This window comes from Glycine soja, chromosome 7 (genome assembly GCF_004193775.1).
Source record: "Glycine soja cultivar W05 chromosome 7, ASM419377v2, whole genome shotgun sequence".
Lineage (NCBI taxonomy): Eukaryota > Viridiplantae > Streptophyta > Magnoliopsida > Fabales > Fabaceae > Glycine > Glycine soja.
In genome coordinates this window covers 2,423,030-2,450,361 of record NC_041008.1, presented here as the reverse complement: position 1 = coordinate 2,450,361, position 27,332 = coordinate 2,423,030, and the positions used below count along the sequence as shown (strand labels likewise).

Below are 27,332 nucleotides of genomic sequence, written 5' to 3'. Positions count from 1 at the left end.
CACTCTGGATGATGCGTATTGATTATGTCAGTATGTGGTTCGCAGTCTTTCATTTAATTGTTTACTTCTCAGGAGCAATGAACGAATACGACATCTTTTGTTGTTTTTCTTTCCTGAACGTAGCAGTAACACCAGACGGAAGATGGAGACGAAATATGTTGTCACCCAATAGACTCAAAGACGAGTCATTACTTAAAAAATTAATCTTCATTTTCGTAAAAAGCCTCAAGATTTTCTTTCTGGGTTGGCATGTAGTTGTCGTTTTCGTTGTATAGGTTCTTGTGGAGTTGTTTCTCAGAGCTTCAGGTAATAATCTCACAGCAGATGTAACCCTCGATGTCTGTTATTGGATGTTTCTCTACTTAACGTAGTAGTTTTATAGACATGTCTAAGCTATCTCATCGTCATGCCGTTGTGGGCGTCCTTTTTCTCTCTTTTCTTTCCTTCCTCTACTTTCTCTCGCCCTCTGTTTCCTTTGTTGTCGTCGATCTCCGCTGTGTGCCGCTGCAATGGCTTCTTCTCTTTTTCCCCTAATCGCATCACCAAAACCACCAAACCTCCATCTGCCAGAGAGTTGTTTTTACCATTGACTCCCAATTTGCATTGTGTCCTCGATCAGTACCATCGAAGCCCCCTCTCGTTACATACAAAGATTTTCAGGTGCTAACCCTAGCACCATTTGTGACGTTGAGAGGAGAAAATCTCAAGGTTTAAACTGTAATTTCCAAATTAAAATAACTGGTAATTACTTATGATAACCCGAATGAAAAAATTGGTTCACGGTAGACCACTTAACACACTTGACCACCTTGGAGGTCGTCAGTTTTATATATCCCATATTTCTGTACTATAGTATATGCTTCTCATGCATACCCAACGTTGCAACATTTTTGACGCAAATATAATAAAATGGTTCTATGTTTTCTTCTGTTTCTTGTCTTGAATATGCTAAGTTGGTGGAAAGAAAAAAAAAAAAACTGACCGATTACTAAATTCAAGTACTCTAAGGACTTCCAAATTCTGACTCTACCAACTGATGCTTGTATCGAAATCAAGTGGAGTAATAACATAAAAGCAAAAGGAACTAGTTTTCACATGTTTTCGAACTTTAATTTATATATATATTATCTAATATTCTAATAATTAATATTTAATTTGCGGATAAAAAAAAATAATAGCAGCAATTCACTGACATATTAAGTAATGCAGTAGTAGGACAGTATTAGTAATAGTAAGAAATAAGTATTTTACTAATTATAAGCAAGAATCTCACGTCCCCTGTCCACAAATGGCAACAAAATATGCCCATGGTATCCAGAAGCAGGTGTTCATACATGGTTGGTCTCAGTTGGGAAAGGCTAAGGCGAGATGGCGATGCAAAAGTAATTGGTGTCCGTTCAAATTTGCAACTTACAGCAAAACAAAAATGGCGACTTGGGTCCCCCCAATTCGTGTCATTCAATCTACAGTCAAAACGTGTCCGTACTGCATAGGTTGTTGTCTCCCACTTGCATTTCCCTGGTTGCTAACTTGGGAATCGTCATCAGATTCATCTAAGCAATAATGTCCAGTGTTCATTGTTATATAAAGACTTGCTTGTTTCTTGCATTCTATTCCATCTCTCATTCTCAGAGGGTTCACTTCTCTCACTCTAAAAGTCTGAAGCACCTTGTTTTCAACTGTTTCTCTTTCCTTTTTTAGTTGAGTACTTTTCACTTCTTAGCTGGTTGGTTTCAACTTGCACCATTTCTTCCTCAGCATTCTATATATGTCCTCATCCCACTGTCTGCATTGCTAGCTCTCATATTACCCCAACTCTTTGATTTTTATTTTTATTTTTTATTGTTTCTATGAGTTGTGGAAAATGTTACTTAGAAGCTCCTCCGCACCAATTCTAACTTCATTGTTAATCTATTCCAAGGAGTTCCCCTCCGAACCAGAACACATTCTTCACCTTCCTAAAACAGCATCAGCTTTAAGTCTAAGCCAAAGCTTGGTGGATATAGACCTTAAAAACTCATCAAGTCCCAGGAGAAAAAATCGTGTGCCACTTAGTAATGTTCCTAATAATCAACAGAGTATAAAGATCAATGAAAGATATGAAGGGAAAGATCCACAACAAAAAACTTTCATGAAAGCAAAACCTTCAATTCTAGAACTGTTTTCAAGCTTGGATTTAGACAAGGGAGTCCTGGATCATGAAGAGTGTGGTGCGGGGAAGAAAGATAGTTGGTTACAGACTTCAGTGATGGGTGCTGGAATGGGGAGTGATGGTGGTTGGATTTGTGGTGGTTGTAATGGTAGTGGAAGAGGCTCAGATGGTGGACATGGAAGAAGGTGGGGTTTCGATGAAGGAAATGATCACGGTAGAGATAGGACGGATGCTTATTACCAGAACATGATTGAAGCAAACCCCAGTGATGCTCTTTTGCTAGGAAATTATGCTAAGTTTTTGAAAGAGGTAATAATTTGTTTCTTGGTCATGTTTTATTTCTTTATAGATTGTGAAAAGCAGAAAATGATATTAAATTATCTACCCTATAGGTCAGATCATTCACCATTAAAAGATTATCAGGCTGGTTAGATTGCGTACCTTGTTGATATATAGAAATGCAAGGAAAACTGTATGTTTCATCTATCTATCTATCTATCTATCTATCTATGGTTGTTTATTGTATTGTATATGCAAATAGGTTTGTGAAGATTATCCTAAAGCAAAAGAGTATCTCGAAAGGGCGATTTTGGCTAATCCTGATGATGGTCATATTCTGTCCCTCTATGCGGAGTTAATATGGCAAACAGAGAAGGATGCTGATCAAGCTGAAGGATATTTTGATCAGGCCATTAAAAGTGCCCCAGATGATAGGTAAAATATATGATCAGCAATTCTACGTTCATTATGGTTTTTGTTCATTCTATTTATTTTTCTAATTGTTTACAGAAATTGAAGCATGTGTTAATCTTTTTTCTCTGATAAAAGAGCATGAAGTAGAGTCTACAGACTTAAATGAAGTTGGTTCCCCTTTGCTGCTTTATATTCTTTTTCTGTTTCCCAAATGCAAAAACGTTTTGACCTCTCTTGTTGAGTTGTTGATAAATTAAACTAACGTATAAATTTTAATTGTTGGTAGCTATGTCCTAGCTTCATATGCTAATTTCCTTTGGGATGTCGAAGAAGACGACGAAGATAAAGACTGCAAAAATAAATCGGATCACAGCCATACATATCCAACCGATCTCTTTCATGGAACTAACCATCACCTTCATTCAACTGTAGCCATAGAAGCCTTACCACTGTTTCTTAAGTGAAGGTGACAAGGTGTGTAACCTGCAAGACAAATGTTAGTAAAATAGTCTTTTGTCAGCTATTGTGAATAGCAGCTTGGAGCATAATAAGAGAAAACATCTTTAATTTGGTGCCTCTTGTACTATTAAGTTGTAAGGTTTCCACCAATGTCTCTTTTGAGAATGTTAAGTTTTGTATTCAGAGGCTAAGGGGTAAAGAGCAACACTATGTTATATACCTTTAATATAGTATTATTCTACTCTTAATTTAAAGCAGTTTCTAAAATCTTTTAACACGAAAGGGAGCAGGAAGGAAAAGGACTAGAGCATCTGCATGGAGCCATGGACAACAACAACAGCATTCGTAGTTACATATGTTCCAACAGATGATGATAGTGAATTACATAAACCTATGGCTCCAAATGTACTAGGGCCTTGAAAGGTCAAACATATGGCTCTTTTGTCAGCTATGTATGTATTTATGGGTTCTTGTCTTTTTCACCTGTCAGACTCAGTGATAAGGTGGTATTTGTGTTTTGAGAGTTCGTCTTTTTCAAAGTTCTTGTCATTGTATGGGAAATAGTGTCGCTATAGTTTAGCAGCAACTTGTTTAATTTCAGTGTATCAACGGTAGCGACTAAGGCATTATTTGAGGATACTGATCATTAATTTCGTATTTTGTCCTATACTTTAAAAAAGGATCTTGCCTATCTTCGCCTTAATAATCATAAATTCCACCTTGTTCACAAAGATAAAAATTATATTCTTTAAAATCTTACAGTCTGTTTAGTAAGGTGAAAATGGAGGATGGAGGAGAAATATAAAAGAGACCAGAAATTCTTGATTTCTTTCCTCTGCTTCTCAGACTTAAATAAAGTGCGAAGTTCTTGGCCATTGCTATTGCAATTCAATTCTCCTGGTTTTACTTCAATTTTACTGATTTCATTTCAATCACTGTCTATTTTTGTTGTACGTATAAGCCATGATTTAGGAGGGACCAGCTCTTAAAATTAAAGTTCATCTACAATGTTCAAATATATTTTATAGGGACAGAGCCATGTTCCAATTATAGTTGTGTGTGTTTTGCAAAACTATCTTAGTATGTATGATAAAAATATATTTACATAAAAAAAATTAAGAATCAAGATTACATTTTTAGAAAATTACATTTTATCTTTTTATTTTTAAGAAACCAATTTGATCTTGGAGGGATTAGTATATTTTGGTTGACACAAAAAATAGTTTTTTAAAAACCCAAATCAAATTAATAACCCGATCCGGATGAGATGTACCTAGTTTAGATCTTTTTCGAATAACCCTAAACTAAATCAATCACTGAACACTACTTGTTAGACGTCCACTAAAATTTTAAGATAGAAATTAAGTAAGTTTGTTTCAAGACTGTTATTATTAATAATTTTATTTTTTTATATAATCTTATATCCAAAATCATTTTACTTGTTTTTTTTTTTGCGCCATACAGTAATTGCATAATTTGTTATATATTTGTATAGTTTCGCATGTGATATGTCTCGGACCAAACATTCTAATTAATGTTGTGAATGGCCACGAAAGGTATTGATGACCAATTTACACATCCTTCGTATCTAGCTTGATGCCCATGCTAGCTACGCTGCAGACACACCCATTTGATGAAATTTGCAAAAATGGTATACTTTAAGGACGAGTTAAAGGAAGAATCTATTCTAAGCCGCTGAAAACATCCTTGTTTTATATTTCAATCATCTTTTGTTTAAGGCTAAGAATCTAATTCAAATATTTTACTCATCATCTTTTCGCAAAAAGTTAGGAATCTTTAGTTTATGGCATGCCTGGACGAAAAGTTTTGCATCACCTTGACGATTGCTCATATGATTTCTTCGCCCATGACGTTACCGTTATCGAATTACATATTACAGGGAACCCACACATCATTTTCTACGACTGGAATGCTCTTTCATTCTTTAATATCCTCACACTATACGGACCATGTTCTATTCCTCAACTTCCTTCTTTCTTTGCCTTCTATTCTTCTCCATAACATTTTCTCATGGTGTGTGTTGCTCTTACTAAACTCATCTTTTACCATTAGTTTTTTTCCTTCTAAAAATTGAAAGTTGGTGTTTGCTAGTGGATCATTACTTAAATTGTTTGCAATAATGACATTTGTATAATAGTTTAATTTCTATGCGTTGTTAATGTAACTATGAACTAATCATAAATCATAGAAAAAGACGATTTTTAAAGTAATTATTATGAAAATCAAATAAATTTATGATGTACCACAAATTTGTTGTTAGATTTTATACCGCCAATATGCATAGATTATGAACTCTTTCTTTGGTACCATGCACAATTTTTGTTTTGTTTGGCATTTAGTTTTGTAGAGGTCCTTCCTTTTGCTTGGTGTAAGTAGAAGAGTTGATGTCATTTTTATGTATGAGATGGAATTTTAACCAAAGCTTGGACATATATTCTTGTGTGGTGCAGTTTTTGGGGATAAAGTATTTACGGGAACATATGGAGTAAACTACGGTAGGGTAGCAGACAATCTACCTTCTCCTGAGAGTGTGGTTACCCTTCTGAAAGCTGCAAAGATAAGGAACGTGAGAATATATGATGCTGATCGTCAAGTCCTGAGTGCCTTCAAAGGGTCAGGAATTGCAATTAGTGTTTGTGTACCAAATGAGCTTCTGAAGGAGATAAGTGTGGGTGAGGATCGTGCCATGAATTGGATCAAACAAAATGTTGAACCATATCTTCCAGGAACCAAAATCCGTGGCATTTCCATTGGGAATGAGATATTGGGAGGAGGAGATATGGAGCTTTGGGAAGTTTTGGTGCCTGCAGCTAAAAATGTGTATGCTGCCCTTCAAAGGCTTAACTTGGCACATCAAATTCAGGTGTCAACTCCACATTCAGAGGCTGTGTTTGCAAACTCATACCCTCCATCTGCATGCACTTTTAGGGAGGACATACTCCCTTTCATGAAGCCTCTATTGCAATTCTTCTCACAAATTGGCACTCCTTTCTATATAAATGCATACCCTTTCTTGGCCTATAAGAATGACCCCCAACACATTGACATAAACTATGCTCTCTTCAAGAAAAACCCTGGGATTTATGATGCCAAGACTAAGCTACACTATGATAACATGTTTTTGGCCCAAGTTGATGCAGCTTATGCAGCCTTGGAGAAACTTGGGTTTGACAAGATGGAGGTCATTGTTTCCGAGACTGGTTGGGCCTCTAAAGGGGATGACAATGAAGCTGGGGCAACAGTAAAAAATGCAAGGACTTACAATAAAAACCTGCGTAAGTTACTGCTCAAGAAAAAGGGTACCCCTTATAGGCCCAAGATGGTTGTCAGGGCTTATATCTTTGCTTTATTTAATGAGAATTTGAAGCCAGGCCCTACATCTGAGAGAAACTTTGGATTGTTCAAGCCAGATGGAAGCATTTCATATGATATAGGCTTTACTGGCCTTGTACCTTCCTCAGCAACAACCTCGTCTTTTCTTTCCTTCAAGGTATGGATACATACTCGTATATTTTGCATTATTAATATGAAAAGTGCTAATCTAACACCCAGTTTACTATTGACTGACTTAAATTTATTACAGATAACAAAGTTTTGTGAGTTTTACCTTTTTTTATTGCGTCTCTCGTGATTTTGTAGTTTAGCAATAGCATAACATGTGTTAAGAAGAGTGTTATTAATGATTAACATGATTAATTTCTAGCACGTCAATGCTGATGCTGTAGCATTTGTTCATTTCAGGGTATTGGATCTTTATATGCAATGGTTTCTACAAGCTGTGCGGCTTTTCTTCTTCTTGTAGCATTATAAGCGGTCATAAGAATGAATGTACAAGTGATTTCAATTATTCTTTGGATGTAACAATTTTCAGAACTCACATGCAATTCAAATTGTGGAAATTCCAAAGTACAGATGCCACGTCTCGATGTCTGGCCAATTAATCTTTTTTAATGTTCATCTTCATTAACACTCGGCAATTTAGCATAGACTTTAGTATCCACTCGATGTCTAGTTGATGATCAAGTATTGATATTGTTTTTTTTTTCTCTCTCCAAGATTATAGTGAATTTAAATAACCTATCATCATTTCTTATTATTGTCTTTCTTATCTCTTAACATGATTTTATAGAATTATTGCTTCTAAATATAACGTGTTTCACGTGTCCATTAAGCCTCAAGATAAATTAAGCTAGGTCCCGTTTCGGAGTCCAAACCCATAACAATCAGTAGGACCCACAATTCTTAAGTACATGTGCTTTTGAAGTTTTCTTATTGGCCCAAGTGAAATCATTCGTAGACTTGTACAAAAAATAATAATTATTAGTAAGCATTCCAATCTTAACACAAGGTGTGCCCAAAATTGGAAGAAAACAAAAACCAAGTACACATGTCACTGAGAACATCTTAAGAGCACCTTCTAAGTTCAGCGAATCCTATAGGTACAACCTACAACACGGGCCCAACCAACGTTACCCTGAACAGAGGTGGTCAACATTACTACATTTGTGGCGTTGATAATCACTGCAACGACGGGCAGAGGTTAGCCATAACTGTCTCAGCCTCTTCCACCGCCCTTCCACCATCCGCCACCACTGCTCCACCACCACCTTCGTCTTCTGCGCCATCTTCTTTTCCTACTAATTTCCTTCCCTTCCTCTTCCTCTCTACATTCATCCTTATAGCGCTTTAGATGTATATGTGGACCTTAGAGTCAATACCATTTAGTTACGCATGTCACCTTATAATAATTAAATACTTTTAATTTGTGATTCATGTATCTTTCTTTTTTTTACCTTGGTATGTTTGTGTACACGATCGAGCATGTAATTCCAAAGTAGTCATTAGTTAGAACTTTGATGGAATTTGCATCTGCTACAAGCAAACTACATACTGGTAATGGTAAATGATATGCTCAATTAGTCAAAGTTTGCATTTAATTTTGGTAGTTTGCAAAAGTCTGTCTCGACCTCAACTTTGTAGACTATAATAGATAGATTTTAAGTGTAAAACTCAAATCAAACGATGATCGTTTTGATTAAATAAATAATATTTATGGATTGACCAAGTGACTGTTTGTTTAACTCATTTTGTTTGCCTCTTCTTCATCAAATTGGGCAGCAAGCCCACTACTACGACATTCTAATTTATGGCCCAATAAAAATACTCTAGTTATGGACATTCTGAACTAGAAGCACTCAAATCCCATGAACATTAAAAATGTGAGGCAAAATTATTCTCTTTTTATCTTCTCTTTGGAGGGTCTGGTCACCATGAAAATATATTGCTACACTATTTCACGTTTAAAATAAAATAAAGAAACAATTAATATATATTCATTTATTGTATCTGAAAAATCAAGTTATGTAGAGTGTTCGCAAACTGCAAGCACTATATGAGTGTTTGCCATTAAACAATATTTGCAAGACTCATTTCATAAATAGCAATTACACACAGTCACGCTGTTCGTAATTTCCACAATAAACGGTGTGTTGAGAAATATAAAATACAAAATGTAATTATATATGTATATATACTAAAGATAATGAATGTTTCTTATAAAATATTAATTACACTAATTATTATAATAAAATAAGTGGAAAAAATATTATTATTATTATTATTAAATAATAAATGAGAAAGTTATTAAAAACATTTTAAATCTTTAATAAGGATAATTTTGTCAAATTAAATTATTTTATTATAGTAATTTATCTAATTAATAATTTTCTTAAGAGATGTATATTATTTCAAATATATAGATTATATGATAAACACGCTACATATATTATTTCAACTTTTAACTAAATAATAAGGAGTGTACGTGTTCGGACATTGATTAATTTTTGGCAAGCTAATGGTCCAATTAGCTTGTGCATTATCATCGACTAATTAATTGCCACACCATATAAAAAATAGACTAGATATATTGCTCAATTAGTAGGCAAACTGTCAAAATCAAGTTAACTCTTCTAACTAAGATTTGGATTTCTGTTAAAAATGTGGTGTATGAATTCTAAGAAAAATCTAATGGTCCACAAACTCAATTTTACAACAAAAAAAAAAATCTGAATACTTTTGTAAACTTCATTTTATCCTAAAAGTTTATTTGTAACAATAAAACAAATATACACTAATTCTCAGCTAACCCTGCTTACTATCTATGTAACCCACCGATCGAGAATTCCTTATAGTATCATAAGAGGTAAACTTGACAACCAACTACACCTTAACCCACTGAGAATGACATAAGTTTTTGAGCTATGTCGTATATCAGAACATTTAGTGCATGAATATGTATTCATATACTTCGCATCCAATGATCTCATGCACTTTTTGTCTTCTATCTTTGCTTTAGCATGTATAAGTGTCTTTATTACAAACCTACAGCAAAATATGGTCCTCGTAAGAATATGGTTCTTGAATTTAAAACTTAACTTTCAGAAAAGAGGAGTTAATATGGTCCTAACAAATGGTTCCGTCCTCTGGCCTAAAAGTGGTTATCTTCCTTGTAATAGAAAAAAAAGAAGATAAATATCGTTGTTGATTAGCAGCGTTTTTCTTCTTGCGTATTTTGCATCTGAGTGCGGGATTAGATTAGCAGGGACACATATCATCTGAATTTACTTTAATGAAGCATTATCATACAATAAAATAGTAAATTTAATTAACTACATTTTCATAACTTTATTTTTTTCTAATATTTGTTCAAATATATCATGTCAATTTCCTAGGCAAAACGTTGGTCGAAAGTAGTATACTAAAAGGGAAAATATAAAAAAAAATCTTCAAGTTTATATATACATCCTTAATTAATACTATTATAATCATATAAAAAAGTCGAAGTTATATTTTGATGCACGTTTTTGCTTTTCTCTAATTCTACCGTACGATATCATTACATTAAAAATTACAAATGTATTAATTTAGTAATACCAACCAATAGTAAATGTTATATATATTTATAAGAAAAATGATTAATTATAATACTTCTTCTTAAATGTACATAGAATTAGTTGAATATAGGAATAATAAATATATAAGCATACATTAATATTGATACATGATTTTTTTTATCGTTTTATACTACGCACATGTTTAAGCTGGTCAAAGGCAAAATGGGATATATATGACTATATATGCATGCATGATATGAATATCGATCCTTGAATTAATAATTAACGATGGGGTGGTTCACTCTGTATACGCGCTTGCCGACAAGTGGACAAATATTTCATTTGTTAATAGTGATATATGAACAGGAATTTGAATAGCTCCCTTTACAGTTCTGCTTCTGCAGATTCTCACACCACTTTGATCTTCTCTTTAATTTGATTGCATTATTTTGTGTGTACGTATATGGTTGGTCTATTAACCTAGCTAGATGTGTAGCTTTCTTTATTCCAAATTACACAAAAGTAATAAGACTGTTGAAACGGGAATTCAATTATATATATAACGGTGGACATGTGAAGTAGTATACGGCTAAGGTTCTTGCCTTTTCTACTTGTAATTTTTTATTTCTTACCTTTCTTGGGGCATGTTACGAACAAATTATTCTGCAGTTTATTGGTCATAGAGGAGGAAAGATCGACCATACTATCTGCCCTCCTAATATCATCTCCACAGAATTTATTCGTTATGTGAGTAAGAATGCATGAATTGAGAGAATAAGATTCTTACTCACATAACGAATATATTTTGAGTTAGGTCGGCACTTTATTTGAAAGCTGGTGGTCAAACATAATTCAGATATAAAAGGAGTAGAAGAAAATAATTAATACTTACACAGCAGGAAAAGTCGATACTACAATGATTTAAAAGTTTTCAGTAATGTGAAATAAAACTCAATATATAATTCATTAATACACAGCCTCAAATATATTGGTAATCCCCTCGTCCATAAATTTTACTTAGTTACTTTTTTTTAAGATTGCTCCTACATATTACATGATTAATTCAATGAATGCTTATTGGTTCTCTTTTGCTCTCGTAACCATGTAAGATATAGAGCTTAAAAACTGGCAACTTTTTTTTTTTTATGTATGTTAAGTACAGTATGCATTTTTCTTCTATTCAGATTTTGACTTTGTATTTGCTCATATATTGCATTTCTACGTACATATGTAGAGGTTTTTTCTTTTTCTTTTTTTCCTTTGACCAGAGCCAAATAAGTCGCCCTTATATTATCCATCGCTTAACTCATTACAAACCAAAAGATGAAAAACAATTTTGCCCATTTTTCTCAAGAATAGTATATATACAAATTATATTGGAAATAAGGTCGCAAACTAAATTCAGAGTTGTTTTATTATTTGATTCAATTCTTACAAACCAAAACATGAAAAACAATTTTGCCCATTTTTCTCAATATTAATATATATACGATTATATTGGAAATAAGGTCAAAAACTAAATTCAGTTGTTTTATTATTGTTGATGCTTGGGGACAAGAAATAATTTTACTTATGCATAAGTAATATATAGTTTAAGTTTGAAGCAAAAATAGGTGAAATAGAAAAGCTAAATGTTAGAAAATAAATGCTTTTCAAGTCCAAGATGTCGGTGTGCTTAGAATGCTAATACCCCTTTGCTTTCTCGAATAGTAGATAGTGAAAGGACTAAAATTCCTATAAATATTTTATAGGAATATCATGACAAGGACTCAAAATTATAAATGAAAAGCTAAAAAAAAATAATACAATGACAAAATAAAAAATGCTTATTTATTAGGCCATCCAACATATATAATTGGTTGATCAATATGTTTGAGCTGTTATAAACGTATTCCCTGATAGTGAGAAATATATAGCAATCAAAATAGCAAACAATTCAGAAATGTTATTTATTTTATTAAAATGTCAACAGTGAAAAATAGCTAGTCCGTCACAACAAACACGCTGCCCTATAGTTTCAATCAATCGAAATAGCAAACATTTCACAAATTGTCTTAAACTGCTAATGGTTAGAAATAGCCAGTCTGTCACGTACCATTCACAAATTCCCTGACATATGATCTAAATTTAAGATGCTAGCAAATTGTTGTGAAAATGGTAAAAGGCACATCATTTAATTGAACCATATACTTAGGTTTGGAAGGTATTATTGTACAGCATCGACCATTTAACTGAAAGTATCCATTCAGCCAATGATAAAATTAAAGAGCAAATCAAGCAAGCATGGGAAATTAAGATAAGTTTATCTTTAACTTTCAATGCATATAGAATGTACAAGATCGCATAGTGATTATGATCCAGAACATCATCATTATTTTTTTTTTTTACAAAAAAAAACGAGATGAGCCATAAAAAAAAAAGGGCAGAGAGAAAGAAAACCCTTTGAGAGGGAACACTCCAACGATCAGTGAGTAAAACGTCAGAATCAGAAAACAAGACAAATCTGATAATCTCAAACTGGAACCGGTGAAACAAATCCCAGATCTTCTGCAGCAGGGTGCACCGAGGGCTCCAAGATTCTATCATCAAAGTAATTCTCACCGTTGATCTGATCAAGTACCAATACCAATCCCATGGCAAAGGCCGCATCGAAACCAGGCTTCACGCAGAGCCAAAAGACTTCCTTCCCGAGCATAACGCTGGTGGTGGGGTCCACTTTGCGACGAATCTCAGCCACAAGTTCCTTAGCGGCATTGAAAACCTTGCAGCAGCGCTGCGGGAAGCAACCTTCGATGAGGTACTCCACACCGGGGCTATCGTACACCTCCACCGCCACGCTGGTCCTCGACCGTCCGATGATCGACGATCTCTTGACGCTGAAAATGGGTTTATGACCCTCCGTTCTCTCCCCTTTGAAGCCTTCCCAGCGTTGATGAAGACTCGGTTTCTGGCAATTGAAAAGGAATAATAGGCAATTAGGCATAGATGAATCCTAGTACATGTTACCTCGTACAAAGAAGAGAAAATGGTACCTTTCGGCGGAGAGTGAGAAGAGAACGGCCATGGGGATCCATGAGAACGAGCTCGTCCTTGTCACGCGCGCGGGGACCGTAGGAGTCGAAGCGGAAAACGAGTTGGCCTTTGCAATCGTAGACAGCGAAGCCATCACCGTTGAAGAAGAGAGAGGTTTTGAGCACTGTGAAGTGAGTCTCTTCTTTGAAAAGGTACCCTTCTTCAACCACCAACTCCTCCTTCATTCTTAGTTTTGCAAGAGAATACGTGTGTTTGTGTTTGTGTTTGTGAAGAGTGGAGAAAGGGAATTAACTTGGCTTTTGGCATTTGCTGTACTATAGTGGGAAACCAAATTTGAGTTGATATAGAAAAGGTACCATCATTATCATCATTCGTCAATGTTCCTTTCTGTGCTGTGCTTTCTTTTTCCTTTTTATTTTTTTATTCACTGCTAGAAAAAAGTATTTTACTTGTGGACAAGCTTCCATTTTCGTGTTGAACCAATGTAGATATTTACGTGATTTTTCACATAAGCCACCCCGCGGTTATATACACTACTTTTTTAGTATCTAATTATAAGTAATCGTGATCTCAAGCACATTGATTAAGATGTATTAAAAACAATTCTCATCAGTTTTAAGTGATTGCAAATATTTTATACTGTATTTGGTACTACTTTTTAGATAATAATTATTAAAATTGTTTTAATGTTATTGTTTAAATAAAATATGAACACATGTGCCAAAAGTTTTTTTTTTTTTAACAAATGCGTGTGTAGCCAGAGTAGCTATCTTTAGTATAGTGATATTATATACGTCTACTTGTACACATGTTTATTTTGTAATTGTGTAATTTTTATTCTTCAATTATTATGATATTATATATGTCTATCTATACGAATGTTTATTTATGTATTTATTTATAAAAATGCACATGTTTATTTATATTTGTACAATTTTTATTCTTCAATTATATTTTTTTTAATATGTTTATGGTTTAATTCTACTCCCTAACGTAAAGGTATTAAGATACTATCCCGTTGCTTTTGACCAAACACTTTTAAAGAAAACTTTTTTTTTATTTTGAAATTTTATGTAATACTATTAATTAGTATTATTTTTTTTAACTAAAATTTAATAGTCATATATTTTCGGTGTAAATATTTTTATATTACTAATTAATTAAAAATACTATGCACTCAACTTGATTCTTGAAAAATGTTAATATATAATATACACTTTAATTTATTATTTTAATACATTCTTTGTTATTAATTTAATTTCTTTCTCTAATTAATCGTCCGAGATTTTTTATGTTGGCTTTTGTAACTTGGCATTAGGTTTTTACTTGTCACCAATAAAACAACTTTAATTGGTTGAATTAGTTTTTATCTGATTCTTTAAACAACTCATTGATTTCACTAATTTACTGATTTTCAGGCCGATAGATAAGTCATTTTTTTCCAACCAAGATGTGCATATAGTATAGTATGCAGAAGATTTTGTCAAAACAAATTAATAAAATTCATAGGTGTCGTGACTGGGTTAAAGTTTAATAGTCTATATATATCGTCTAGTTAAATTCGTTGGTTTAATGCATAAATCATCATACAAAGAATTAATTCTGTTTGAAGATTTCTACAGGGGGTCAAATATTTACGGAAAACAATGTAAAAAAAATTATAAAAATTTTGGAGATCAAAAATAAGGTTTTAGTTGCCATACGAGTGTGGTACTTGTGGGTTGTCTACAGCACTAGTCCAGATGTTTGGAAGAAATATGGGAATCGGAAAAATTCCACCAATATGTATTAGATGGAGATTGGATTCTCAGCAAAAGAATCTGTACGTAGTTTTCTATCTTAATGCAAAAAGAAACTAATGCGTGGCTTATGTTTTATGTTCCAAGCAGTGATTTCCAGCTGAATTGTGATTCAGCGTCTACGTACTCTTTTGAGGAGTAAATATTTTTAGATTACGGAAAGAGTGAGAGGGTTTTGGGGCTTATTTAGACCCTCCTTAATAATAATAAAAAATAAGTTAGAGCAAAATATCGATTAATCACAACATTTATTAATTAGTCTTATCTAATTGCGTTTTGATGGGGTCCAAACTCCGTTTGGTTTTGGGCCTTCGTCAATTATTTTAATAGAACTTCATAATATAAAACACCGATGGAACTTGAGTAGTAGCTTGACTACCTAGATTTTTTTTATCCAAGAATTTTTTTTTTTTTGAAAAGCTAAATAAAGTTGTTAAGTGTTTATGTTTATTCAATTAAGTTAGTCAATTAAGTTTTTGAGTAGCGATTTGTATTATTAAATATATTATCTAAGAAATTGTTAAGTGTTTACCTTTACTCAATTATGTTAGTCAAACTATTTGGGACCCAGCAATGGATAATATGATATTAGGTAATTAAGTAGGTGTAGTTTGGTCAACTTAAATTAATTTCCTAACTTCACCAAAACTTGAGAGGTATCTTAACCTTAGTTACTTGAATTAGAATAGAATCTACATACTCGAAATGATAAAGACTTTAATTTATTTTAAAAAAAATCTCATTAACTTTTACACTTGAGAAAGCACTCGTTTTTGTGGTGGGGTGAAAATAATATTAACCAAAAAATGCACGTTTATAAGGTTATCACATCAATTAATTTGGAGGAATTTCACTCTTTTAGAATGAGTGGTGCTCTCTAAAAATAAAAATATAAAGTTATAATTGTTAAATAAAAAATATAGGATGATTTTTAATAATTTATATAACATTATACACAAATATACAATCACAAATTCACAATTACAAATGTTGATCACCGAGTACGTTGAATGTAGATCATCAATTGGTAAAAGATTAATCTAACTTAATCAGTAATATCCAATTCAACTTGAAATTATTTTAGTTACGTTGGTCTTGAGTTAAGATATCGATAGACTAAGTAGGAGTGTACAGTGACAATCCCCCGCTTCCCTCCCCCCTAAACTCTTTAAATTACCTTACACTTATATTAAAAATAATATTTGCCTCCAACTAAAAGAAAAAGCCTATACCCCCCATGAAAACATACTATCCATTATTGCATTTTTTTTTTAAATTGTATCACAAACAAATTAATTTTTACTTTATAGAATACTACCCAAGGTTGATTTTACTTACCATGCATTTCAAAAAATTTCGCCCCCACCCGGGCACCTCCTATATGTTTTTTCTGGTCCAAAAACAACTGTATATTAAATAATTGTAGAGAAAGTATAATTTATAATGATTCTATTCTATCAACACAAAATTATTCTAGCAAAAGATATTTGTGGTGTCTAAAACATAGTTAGGGAGGTTAATTTAATCAACAATTATTATGCCACATTTTTACTATCTTTTTCATCCAAAAAAATCCAATTAACGAATCTAAGCTAATCAATAAACAATAAAATGCAAAGTGAGGAGTATAAAAATCCATTTGTACTCTTTAAACTCTACAGTTGAATTTAAAACAATAACATAAAATCAATGAAGAATGGTACCATAGACAAAATGGCCACTAAGTAGATGAAAGAAGAGCCAATAGCTACCTTTCTTTCCTAGGTCGGCAAGTTCCCACTTCCCACCATCCATATCTATCAAATCCGATCGACAAATTGAAATTCTAAGCTAGCATAGAAAAGTAACATGGATTCGAGCAAGAACAACTATGATTCATTGATTCCATTTTCCATAGTCAAAAAACACGCTATCTTGGTGGGCTAGGGTGGACCTCTTATGAGTTATGGCCTTCTTCTCTTTTTGTTAAAATTAAAAATAAAATTTGATTATTTTAGGATAGATTATATTTCTAATATTTCATTAAGAGTTCATATTAACAAAATTATCCCATACAATACTACAAAAATTGCCATATATTAATAAATTGACATTTGACTAGTCTTGTTGATATAACTTTTGTTTTAAAAAATGAAACAATTAATATAAACTTTATAAATTTAAACTAACACTATAACAAATTTCAATAAAATATTATGACAGACAATGTTTATATGGCGAGTTATATTATTGGGTTAGACTCATCATATTTATACTAACAATTTAATTTCTATTAAAAAAACTATACCGACCAAAACAATCACAATGCTTAACATTTTTTATACGTTAATATATAACTTTTTTAGTAAAAAAATATTCAATATATTTTACTTTTTTGAATTTTAAATATTACATATTATTCTAATTCACTACAAAGCCTTTATATTGAGCTATTTTTAAATGTACACTAGCACTTATATAGTTGAATAATATCACATTAAAATACATGCATTATTATTAGTGGCTCAATTAAATGCACGTATGTAATTTAACATGTCGATCTTGGCAAGCAATGACGCATCTATGTGTAATTCAATTTCAATTTTTTTAATACTAATTCGCATTTAACTTTACCTTTAAATCCCATAAAAAAAATACCTTTAACTATGCCTTCACCATCTGTTAAGAAAAAAAAAAAACCTATTCCTACTATCCACAAATTTTATGTCGTCCTTAAATGTTTTGACTATATTCATCCACCTGAAGATCACTTATTTTAAGTATTCCAATTCGTTTCAAAATATTTATCATTTTAGAAAATAAGAAAATATTAATAACTTTTTTAATGTTTTCATTTATTGATATTTCATCTAAATACTTAAATGGATTCACAGATTATATTTTAATTCTTTTTTCATCTAAGTAAGCCAATTATCAATCTCATCACAGTCACACTATCTGTAAATTAATTAGCTTCACATTATTTTTCTTTTCACTCCCCTTTACCAAACCACGACAATGAAATGCCAACTTTTTTTAACATCATCAGGATAGTCTAAATAGCAGTACTACATTTTGGTGTGGCAAAATTTCGTCCACAATGCATGAAATATTTAGCTGGTGATGATTTGCCACATGAAGTGACTTTTTTGCATGCTACTCGCAAATTAAAGGCAATATCATTATCATGCTACATTAGGAATCTAGCATAATTATTACACGGTGGAAGTTGGGGAGAAATCAATTAGTATTAGAGACTCTCCTAATCCTCCAAACAGTTAAAGCCTTCCCGTGGAGTCAATCAATTATTACATTGAAAACAGCTTATAATGCGTGGGGTTAAATCACACTCCACCTCCACAAAAGAAGGATCATTGTTCAAACTTCGGAACAAGCACCTGTGAGGACAACCTCTTGATAGTTAATTGGTATAGCGGTGATATATATATATATATATCAGTTTCTCCTGCTTGTAGGGCATAGTCGTGTTTTAAAATGCAGACGACATAACATCTTGCTTGCAGCATCCATGACCGCAACCATTTTTGCTGCATCACATTATAACAACCAGAGTTAAAATTCAAATTCTTTACGAGTCATTTCAATTAATTTGTGATTTAATTGGCCAACTTATAAATTTATTTGATTAAAATGTGTTGGTAATTATTATTTTTTAACTATCTTTCGGTATTAATTTTTCAAATGTTACTTATATTCGAGCTTATAGCTTATAAAAATAAATCATGGTCCTACGAACCATATATTCAAATAGTTTGGATTCACATGGATTTAGTACATGTCTCCCATGTTGTTTTGTTTACCTCTTTTTTTTTGTTTATAATGTTTTCTGGTGGATTGATTTTGCTGATTAGCCTTAGAGGTGTCAACCTTAGTTGAGATCTCTAACCTTAATCCAATGTGCTAGCTTGCCCTTTTGTGAAGAGAAAAAAGGTTTTTTTTTCTTAGTAAATATATTTTCTCTATCTTACTTTTTTTAATCTATACCACTTTACTATTTAATTTTCAATATATATTACTTCAGATTTTTTCTTTCCTTTTTGTTTTTCTTTAATTTAAAATATTATAAAATATAAATATTATATTATATAATTTTTTTAATTGGTTTTCAAATTAGTTATTTATTAAATTAAATTTTATAATTTTGTTTTTTATTTTTTAAAGAAAAAATGTATAGATAAAGAAAAATAAAAAAAATTGAATAAAATTATAGTACAATTTTTTAGTTACTTTGTATGTATTTTTATAATTAAATTTATGCGTTGTTGATATTTTTTTGTTATATTCGTTAATTAAAAAATAATAAAATTAATTAGTAGTATTAAAATAAACTAAAAAATACAGTAAAAAAATAATTGATACATCTATCTTACACAATAGACATAAAATTTCAAAGAATAGTAACTGTTATATTGAAAATATATTAAAAATATATTTAAAAGTATTTATTGAAAATATCTTTAAAAATATTTTTAAATAAAAATATATTAAAAATATATTTAAAAATATTTATTTAGCAATTATTTTTGGCTTAAGTGATAAGAATTGATATTTTTATTATTTGTGGTTTGCAAGTATGAAAAAAAAAGATTAAAATATCCAAAAGATACGATAAATGTTAAAAATGAGTTATTTTTTATAATAAAAATATATTGAAAATATCTTTAAAGATATTTAGTTAATAGTTTTTTTTTTCTTAAATGATATAAATTGATATTTTTCTTATCTTTGACTTCCAATATGAAAAGAAAAGCAAAAAAAATCTAAAAAATATCAAAAATATAAATAAGATTTTTTGACATCATGTCCAAATCCATCGCAGTAACTATAAGAAGAGAGAGAGAAAAAGACACTGAGTCTCAAAGCACTCTCACTACTAGCCACAAAACTCTTTCTCTCTTTTTTGTTATTATCTTTATCCCTTTTTTACAACTACACCTCTGTCACTTTCATTGCAGTATCACCAACCTAAGTTTTCAGTAGACTTGAAGTCTGACCACCTACCACACTACATTGATCGACACCATTTTGTTTAGTAGCAACATAATGACAACCGCCAACAGGTGCACACTCGAGGTTGGCATGACCTTTGATGAAAAAGCAATGTATTTAAACAATCAAAGAATACAACATCAGAAATTATTTTGATTGCAGGACAATTTACTTTGACCAGAGAAGGCTAAACTTCGTGTGTAAATTACACGAAAATGGTAGTAGATGAAACTTAGGCAAAGAGACATAACGAATGGATTATCAAGAGTATCAGAGGTCATCACACTTGTCTCGCGTCAATGCTCAGACAAGATTATCGACAACTTGACAAACACGTCATAGCCCAGATTATCCAACCAATTGTCAAAACAAATCCTAGAGACGTTGATTGCAGAGATCAAAACGTTCATGAATTATATTTCATTCTACAAGAAGACATACTTAGCAAAACAAAAAATGTTGGAGATTATTCATGAAAACAGGGATAATTAAAGGATTAATTATTTCATTTGTTTTGATATTGAAAATAAATTTAGATTGATAATTTGAGGTAAATGTGATGAAATCAATATCAAATTTGGAAACATATCAATTAATCTTTGTAGGAATCTTGTATATATTATTTTCAAACACAATTATCAATTCCTTCATACAAGCATATGACTATTTCATGAAATGGAAATAGCATCAACTTATTCGTAATCGGCTTTGGCACAAATAATATATATAATATTCTAAAATTACATACGATCGAAACCAACCAAAGCCCACGCTTTCTACTAACATGATGCCTACATTTCCTACCAAAAACACTTTCAAGCCAAAAAAAAAAAAAGTGCCTAAAACTTACTTAGAGTTAAAAGAAACTCTGCGTATTAAACTAAATAATAATAGCATAAAAACCCAAATTTTACTTGGAGTTACTCATTCGAAAAAACATATTACGGCAATCTGTTTGAAATCCATCCAATGATAGTGGCAAGGTAGGTAAAACTGCTCCTTGATAATCATTCTGAGATTGAATGGGAATATTCTGCAAGACTGATTCATCAGGTTGACTACCCACAAGATCACCATTTAGTGGATTCGACCAATCCTCAATTCCAATGGGTCCATTAGCCCAGTCAAAGCTACCATGGTGATTAGCCCAATCCAAAGACTCACCAAGTTGATGATTAGTTGAATCTAGAGGAACAACAACTTGATTAGTAAAATCTACCATCTTATTTTTTCCTTTAAGTGACTTAAAAGTTTCAAGTGCGATCATTTGGCTCTGAGCCATGCTTGGCATGTAACTAACGCAAAAATTACCTTGTTGAATGTTTCTCAACATGTTAACTCCATGACTAGAAGCTCCACCAACCTGATTTGTTGAATTCAACACCCTCCCATTATTATTATCATTAAGTAGTGGCTCTACATAAGTAGGGATCATTTGGCTTTGAGAAATGTTTTGCATGAAATTGAGTTGGCTTGAATGGGAGGAAGAAGCACTTTCCTTAGCCATATTTTGCATGGATTTGATGTGAATTCTCTGGTCACAAGCTTCAATCTTAGCATTCACATTAGCAATGAATGCACTCAATTGCTCCTTTTCCATATTACTCAAACTTGGATCCCAAGTTGGATACTTGATCTCTCTGGCCTGTTTATGCAATTTGGAAATCTCAGCTTCAACCATGTTCTTCCTATTCTCGAAAAAGTCTTGAATAACAAAGGTCTTGGGAGGTTTTTCAGCCCTTTGACGCTCATAGTTTTCAATGATGGGACGTACCAATGTGGGGTTTTCAGGCCAAGTCACAGCTCCAACATCACCATTGATGTCATCATACACAATCAAGCAGGCTTCAACTCCACACATGGTGGAAAGTTGAGAAATTTTTGTAATTAGTCCTTCCTTTCTCGTCTTGAAAGTTGACTTACGAGATCTCTCATTTGAAATAGGTTTCAAGGTTATTCTTGCACGGCCCATTTTCTAAAAAACAACAACATATGTACAAAACCAAAAGGGTCAGTAAGATGGAACCTTTGATCTATAATATATAATATATAATTCAAAAGACCATTCACGGTGTAAACTTTTGATGGATACAACAACAAAAAAGAACCTTCTATGGGATGGACAAAGTGAAAGAAAGAACCTTGAACGGTTCTTCAATCTCCAAAAATTGAGAATTCAAGAAACCATACGAATGCGCTTCTTTTTGTTCCTGCTAGCTACCCTATCATTTTACTTATATATACTTGACAATTTATTACTCTAGCTGCGCGATTTTTTTATTTTTATCTCAATCGAATCTTAAATTGTAAGTTTCCAATTATTTTGTTTCAGTTACCACAATTATGGTTTTGTGATTTATTTATTTCCTAAATCTTATTTATTAATATGATTTTTTTCATTGTGATTTTTTTTTTTGTTTAGGCCAAGTATCTTTCATTATCACTAGAAGATAATCTTAGTTGAATCGAGTAAGATTGATGTGGACGGTACAACTTTATTGTTGGAAAGTATATTTATTATTTAGATTTTTTTTCTTCAGCAAGGAGGAGAAATATAAGGAATATATAATTATTATTTATTTTGGAGGAAGAAATATTTTAGGAAATGAATCTGTTTAATAAATAAAATAAAACTGGATTATTTTGATTGAAAGTGAATTTATTGATTTAAATAAGAAAAATATAATCATTATTTTAAAAGAATCAAATTAGGTAAAAGAAAAAAGTCATTAGTTACTCTTATCATGTGCAATGTTGCACACGTTAAAAAAATCGAAATAACAAATTCAAGATACTTTATAGCAGCAGTGAAGTACTGAGCTGAGCTACATCCAACAGCTAGCTAGCTTTGTAAGAAATCTTAAGCACAACTGACTCGTGTACTCTCCCCTTCATCAATCAACCAAAATTATCTGGTCATATGAATAAAACAGAGGAGATTTTATTAGAAAAAATAAAATTCATTTTCATAATCTTAAGGGTTAATTTTTTCGACTGTAAAAATATTTTACTTTAAGAAGGATTATTTTTTTACTGCGAAAATATCTCACTTCAAGAAAGAAAAATTCCGTAAGTGGTAATTTATAGGACTATATCTGACGGGGAAACATTTATTTTACCGATGTACCAAAAAAAAAAAAGCTTCACCATAGATATTTTATATTGAAAGGTAGATAGTTAATCACTGGCATTCCTAGTGTGTATGGCAATTGTTGCATGACAATTTCATATGGCACCAGTTCGAATGCTAGTAAGAAAGTAAAAACAAGAAAACTAGATCCTTGAATTGAGGTATTCTATAATACCTCTCTTTTTACCTTTTTACCTTCGTATTGTACCTCTATGGTAACGAGTATTTTGGTCATTAAGAAAAACTATAAAATGCTGTCATAATATCGTTAATATTCGCAAGAGGTAAGTTTCATTAAAAAAAAAAATCATATCTAAGTTTAAGCCAAGCAATTAATGCTTGGGGTTACTAGAAAAAAAAAACAGTTTTAATGCTAGAAAAAGGACAATTTTAATACTCCAAACAAAGAAATCTGTGTGAAAACAGTTAGAATTTAGAAGAAGTATTTTTTAAGTATTTTATATTTTGTTACACAATTATGTATGCTATAGCATTATCTCAACAACTAATTTAATCAAGGATTATCTAAAAATATGTGTCTATTTGAAGGAAAACCTGGATTCAGTGTAATGCCATTAAGGAATAAGGAATGAGATAAAATTGTTTTCTATCTAACAACTAGGGATTTTTTATGCAGCCAACTAGGGATTGAACGATAGAAAAATGTTCTCTACTTGATTACTAACATTTTCTCATAATTGTGCACACTCATAAACTATCTAATGGGATAAATTTTTTCTTAAAAAAAATCTAAAATATATTTTTTATCTTCATAAATATCGAAAAGTTCAGACTTTGTCTCTACAAAAATTTGGATGTGTTTCTCATTCTGATAAGATTGAAATGTGTTATTCTTTCTTTTTGTTTGGAATTAGGCTTAGATGAATTTAAGCTTACCTGATATTTTTTCAAACTTATATTATATGTTAAAATATGTTTTTGGTCCTGTAAATATCAAAATGTTTGAAATCATTTCTTATAAAATTTTGAGTCTTTTTTCGTTTTCAAAAATTTAAAATTTGTTACTTTTTGTTTAGATGTAGGTTTAGGTATCCAAACTTATATGTTACTCTTTCATTGATTCTATTGATGATTATTAGAGTGAGTGATTTCTAGGGATTAAAAATTATCACAAAATATTAAAAAAACTATCATTTTAATATTAAAAAATGTCACGTAAACTCGGATTCGTCCAAGCCTGATTCCAAGTAAAAAATAACATATTTCAATTTTACGAGCATAAAAAACACACTAAAATTTTTACAGTAATGAATTCTAGATTTTTCAATATTTATAGAAAACAAAATTTTGCTAAAAAAAATAAGCAAGTCATATGATAACTTTTAATAATATTCATGTGCTCCGCATTTCTATCTCATTATACATGTATTTTGTTTTATACAGAAAGATGTAAAATAATTACTTAATCTTAGTATCTTACACATATATACATATGTGTGTGCGGATGGCAAGATGCCCATTAAACAGATAAAGAAAACTGGGTTAGGTGTTATCAATATTTTTATCGGATGTGTTCTCATGTTAAGATACTAATTTAATAAATTATTATTGGTTTAATTGGCAAAACACCACTTGAATTGGTTAAATAAGAATAAATAAAATTATTAAAGTTTTTTTTTAATAATTCCATGGTGTGAAGCTAAATTAAAATTACAAATACTTATGTCACTTCATATTCTATTATACCAAAAAAAAAAAGGTGTTATTGACAATGGGCCTCCTGACTGGGCTTTTAAACCATCTTTTCCATTTTGTAAGGATACCTTAAAAAAAAAAGGATAGTCTATAATGCACTATGTATGATGCAATTTTTCATTCTTTCCTATTTTCAGTTTTCACCTTCTTCTTTTTATGACGCAATTGTTTTATTCCGTTTCTGTTCAATTACTGCACTCAGTGCCACAATGTTAAATCACAATTCACGTGATTAGTTGAAAATTAAATAGCATGATCATGGAACAAATTGAAATTACTCTTACACCTGAATGTATACATACATGCAAAAAAAAATATTGGTTTTTTTGTTAGGGTCTTCTTTATATGCATATAATCCATCTTGAGAAGAGATAGATAGCATTTATCGGGGTAGCTAAGATTTGAAACTATCATCTGTAACAGTAATTTTAGACGCAATGTTAAGATTTTGGATATCACTCAATCACTTAGTTTTCATAATTTTTAGATATTACTAAAATTAGTTTAAAATATTTTATTAAAATTATATATATATATTAGAGAAAAATATCAGGGGCATGCTCCTCTTATGAACACATAGCTCTGCCCCTAAATCCATTGATGCACATACACAAGACATGCTTCCCTATCCCGTTTGATGGCAAAAGAAATTCCTCTGGCGTCAAACAAAGTCAACATTGGATCTTAGGGACTCTCATTGGAATTTAATGTTTAATATTTATTAATAAAGATGCACATAAACTATACCTACCTCTCTTTCCCGTTTGGCAATTGTTGATCAATAATCCCAAAATGACTGTGGTTCGAATCCCAATGGGGTATTATATAATACCTCTCTTTTCACTGGCAGTAACATTTTTTTTTCTTATTGTATTATAAAAAAATATTAAATAATAGAAAAACATATTTAATATAGTAAAAAGGTAGAAATATTTAATACTTTTATTCAATATATAATACCATTAATAAATTTGGGCCTGGCTGTTGAATAGGATCTTGGGGGCCTCGGGTTTCAATATAGTTAAAGTATTTGGTCTTCTTTTGATACTCATCCATCTCTTTTTCTAAAAAAAATAAAAATAAAAGAGGATTGAGAGAAAAGTATGATTGTAAAAATTATAATTATTCTTTTGTCATCCTAATATTAATTTATTAATTATTTTTCAAATCTAAATAAATTACTAATACCTACAAAATTTTCTAGAGCATAATATTACTAATAGCAACTCTCCTGCATGCACAAGGGATAAATATAGAAAAACCTTGTAAAGAATATAAGTAAGTAAGGGAAATAAGTATTTGTTTAAAAAGGTTTGCTAATAAACTATAATTTGAGTGCAAATTGATAATTGAAGTTGTAGTTTATTAAAATATTTGTTTAAAATAAGTTGGAATATTTTAATGCACATATGTGTTGATATTTTGGTTCTCTAAAAAAAAGACTTCACTTCTTATTTTGAATTTTTAATCATTGAAATTTAACTTATTTAATGAATATAAAAAATAAATGTGAGTGTGTTCTGAAAATAATTTTTTTAATAAACTCATTCTCTTTAATAACTTTTTGTACAAATTAAAACTTATTGATTTAAGGTGATATGTGGGTTTATTTTTATAGTTATCTTTAGTATAATTATATAGAGAGTGAAAATAAATTGCGCTTATAATTACAAATTAATATTTTATTAATCTATAATCTATCTACTATATTCTACTATAGAAAAAAGGCTTTCTTCTATGGGATGGAGGATGCCCCTCTTCCCCATCAGTTAGTTTTCTCTATTAATATTGATGTAGTGGTTTTTGTCATTTCTAATTAACTGTATCATTTGGTATATTTCTAATAAAAAAGGATATACATCTTGATAAACGTAGTAATTATTTTGACATATCAATCTTATTTTTGTGAAGTAAGAATTTATCATTTTTTACTCACTTATTTTTGCAACATCTTTTTTTAATTAAATATATAAAATTTTAAGTTTGATTGTTGCTATTATTTTCTAATTTTTATCTTTGCAATTATTAAGATGAAGCAACATGTTTAAAAGGGAGCTTTGTCATAAAAATCCAGTTTACACAATAATTTTTTAGTTTTACAAAAATATATGTAGTAATTAAAAATATCAATCATATTAAAGAAAAACTCAATAGAAAAAAAAAACTAACAAATAAAAAATGTGTTTAAAAGTGACATGTGGTGTGATACATTTTGAAAGAAAGAAATCAAAGAAATTAAAATAATTCACCTTTAAGAATAAAAACTTTAATTTAATTTATTTGTATATTATTATAATTTTTATTAAAATATAAACTAAATAATTAATAATATATTAAAATTTTAAAATAATTTTTAAAAAATACTCATATAAATTATAAAAAATAAATTTAATACCGGTATAAGTTACAGTACTCTAAGCTGATATATAACTATAACAACAACCAAT

General features: G+C 30.9%; 4 protein-coding genes across 6 annotated transcripts; 2 read left to right on the top strand and 2 right to left on the bottom strand.

The window, feature by feature from the left end:
• Positions 1-1,605: 1,605 nt before the first annotated feature.
• On the top strand, positions 1,606-3,950 carry LOC114418103. 3 transcript variants are annotated; one of them, XR_003667980.1, is made up of 4 exons: positions 1,607-2,461; positions 2,694-2,866; positions 2,942-3,012; positions 3,132-3,197. XR_003667980.1 is itself a non-coding variant. In XM_028383273.1 (3 exons), exons 1-3 carry the CDS (start codon positions 1,865-1,867, stop codon positions 3,673-3,675), a joined length of 858 nt encoding a protein of 285 aa, XP_028239074.1. In that variant the 5' UTR covers positions 1,606-1,864; the 3' UTR covers positions 3,676-3,950. The 3 variants fall into 3 exon arrangements, 2 of the variants coding, with proteins under 2 accessions (XP_028239074.1, XP_028239073.1); XM_028383273.1 differs by lacking the exons at positions 2,942-3,012; positions 3,132-3,197 and adding an exon at positions 3,588-3,950 and having other exon boundaries at positions 1,606-2,461; XM_028383272.1 differs by lacking the exon at positions 2,942-3,012 and having other exon boundaries at positions 1,608-2,461; positions 3,132-3,950.
• A 1,257-nt stretch (positions 3,951-5,207) lies between these two features.
• LOC114419042 (glucan endo-1,3-beta-glucosidase 14-like) lies at positions 5,208-7,262 on the top strand. Its single transcript, XM_028384628.1, has 3 exons — positions 5,208-5,338; positions 5,776-6,815; positions 7,067-7,262. The coding sequence occupies exons 1-3, from the start codon at positions 5,275-5,277 to the stop codon at positions 7,133-7,135; spliced, it is 1,173 nt and encodes a 390-aa protein (XP_028240429.1). The 5' UTR covers positions 5,208-5,274; the 3' UTR covers positions 7,136-7,262.
• A 5,128-nt stretch (positions 7,263-12,390) lies between these two features.
• LOC114418102 (protein LURP-one-related 5-like) lies at positions 12,391-13,642 on the bottom strand. The gene is made up of 2 exons (XM_028383271.1): positions 13,251-13,642; positions 12,391-13,165 (listed from the first exon to the last, which is right to left on the bottom strand). The coding sequence occupies exons 1-2, from the start codon at positions 13,473-13,475 to the stop codon at positions 12,731-12,733; spliced, it is 660 nt and encodes a 219-aa protein (XP_028239072.1). The 5' UTR covers positions 13,476-13,642; the 3' UTR covers positions 12,391-12,730.
• Positions 13,643-20,949: 7,307 nt separating this feature from the next.
• LOC114419270 (agamous-like MADS-box protein AGL80) lies at positions 20,950-22,011 on the bottom strand. The gene has a single exon (XM_028384907.1). The coding sequence runs from the start codon at positions 22,009-22,011 to the stop codon at positions 20,950-20,952; it is 1,062 nt and encodes a 353-aa protein (XP_028240708.1).
• Between the last annotated feature and the right edge of the window lie 5,321 nt (positions 22,012-27,332).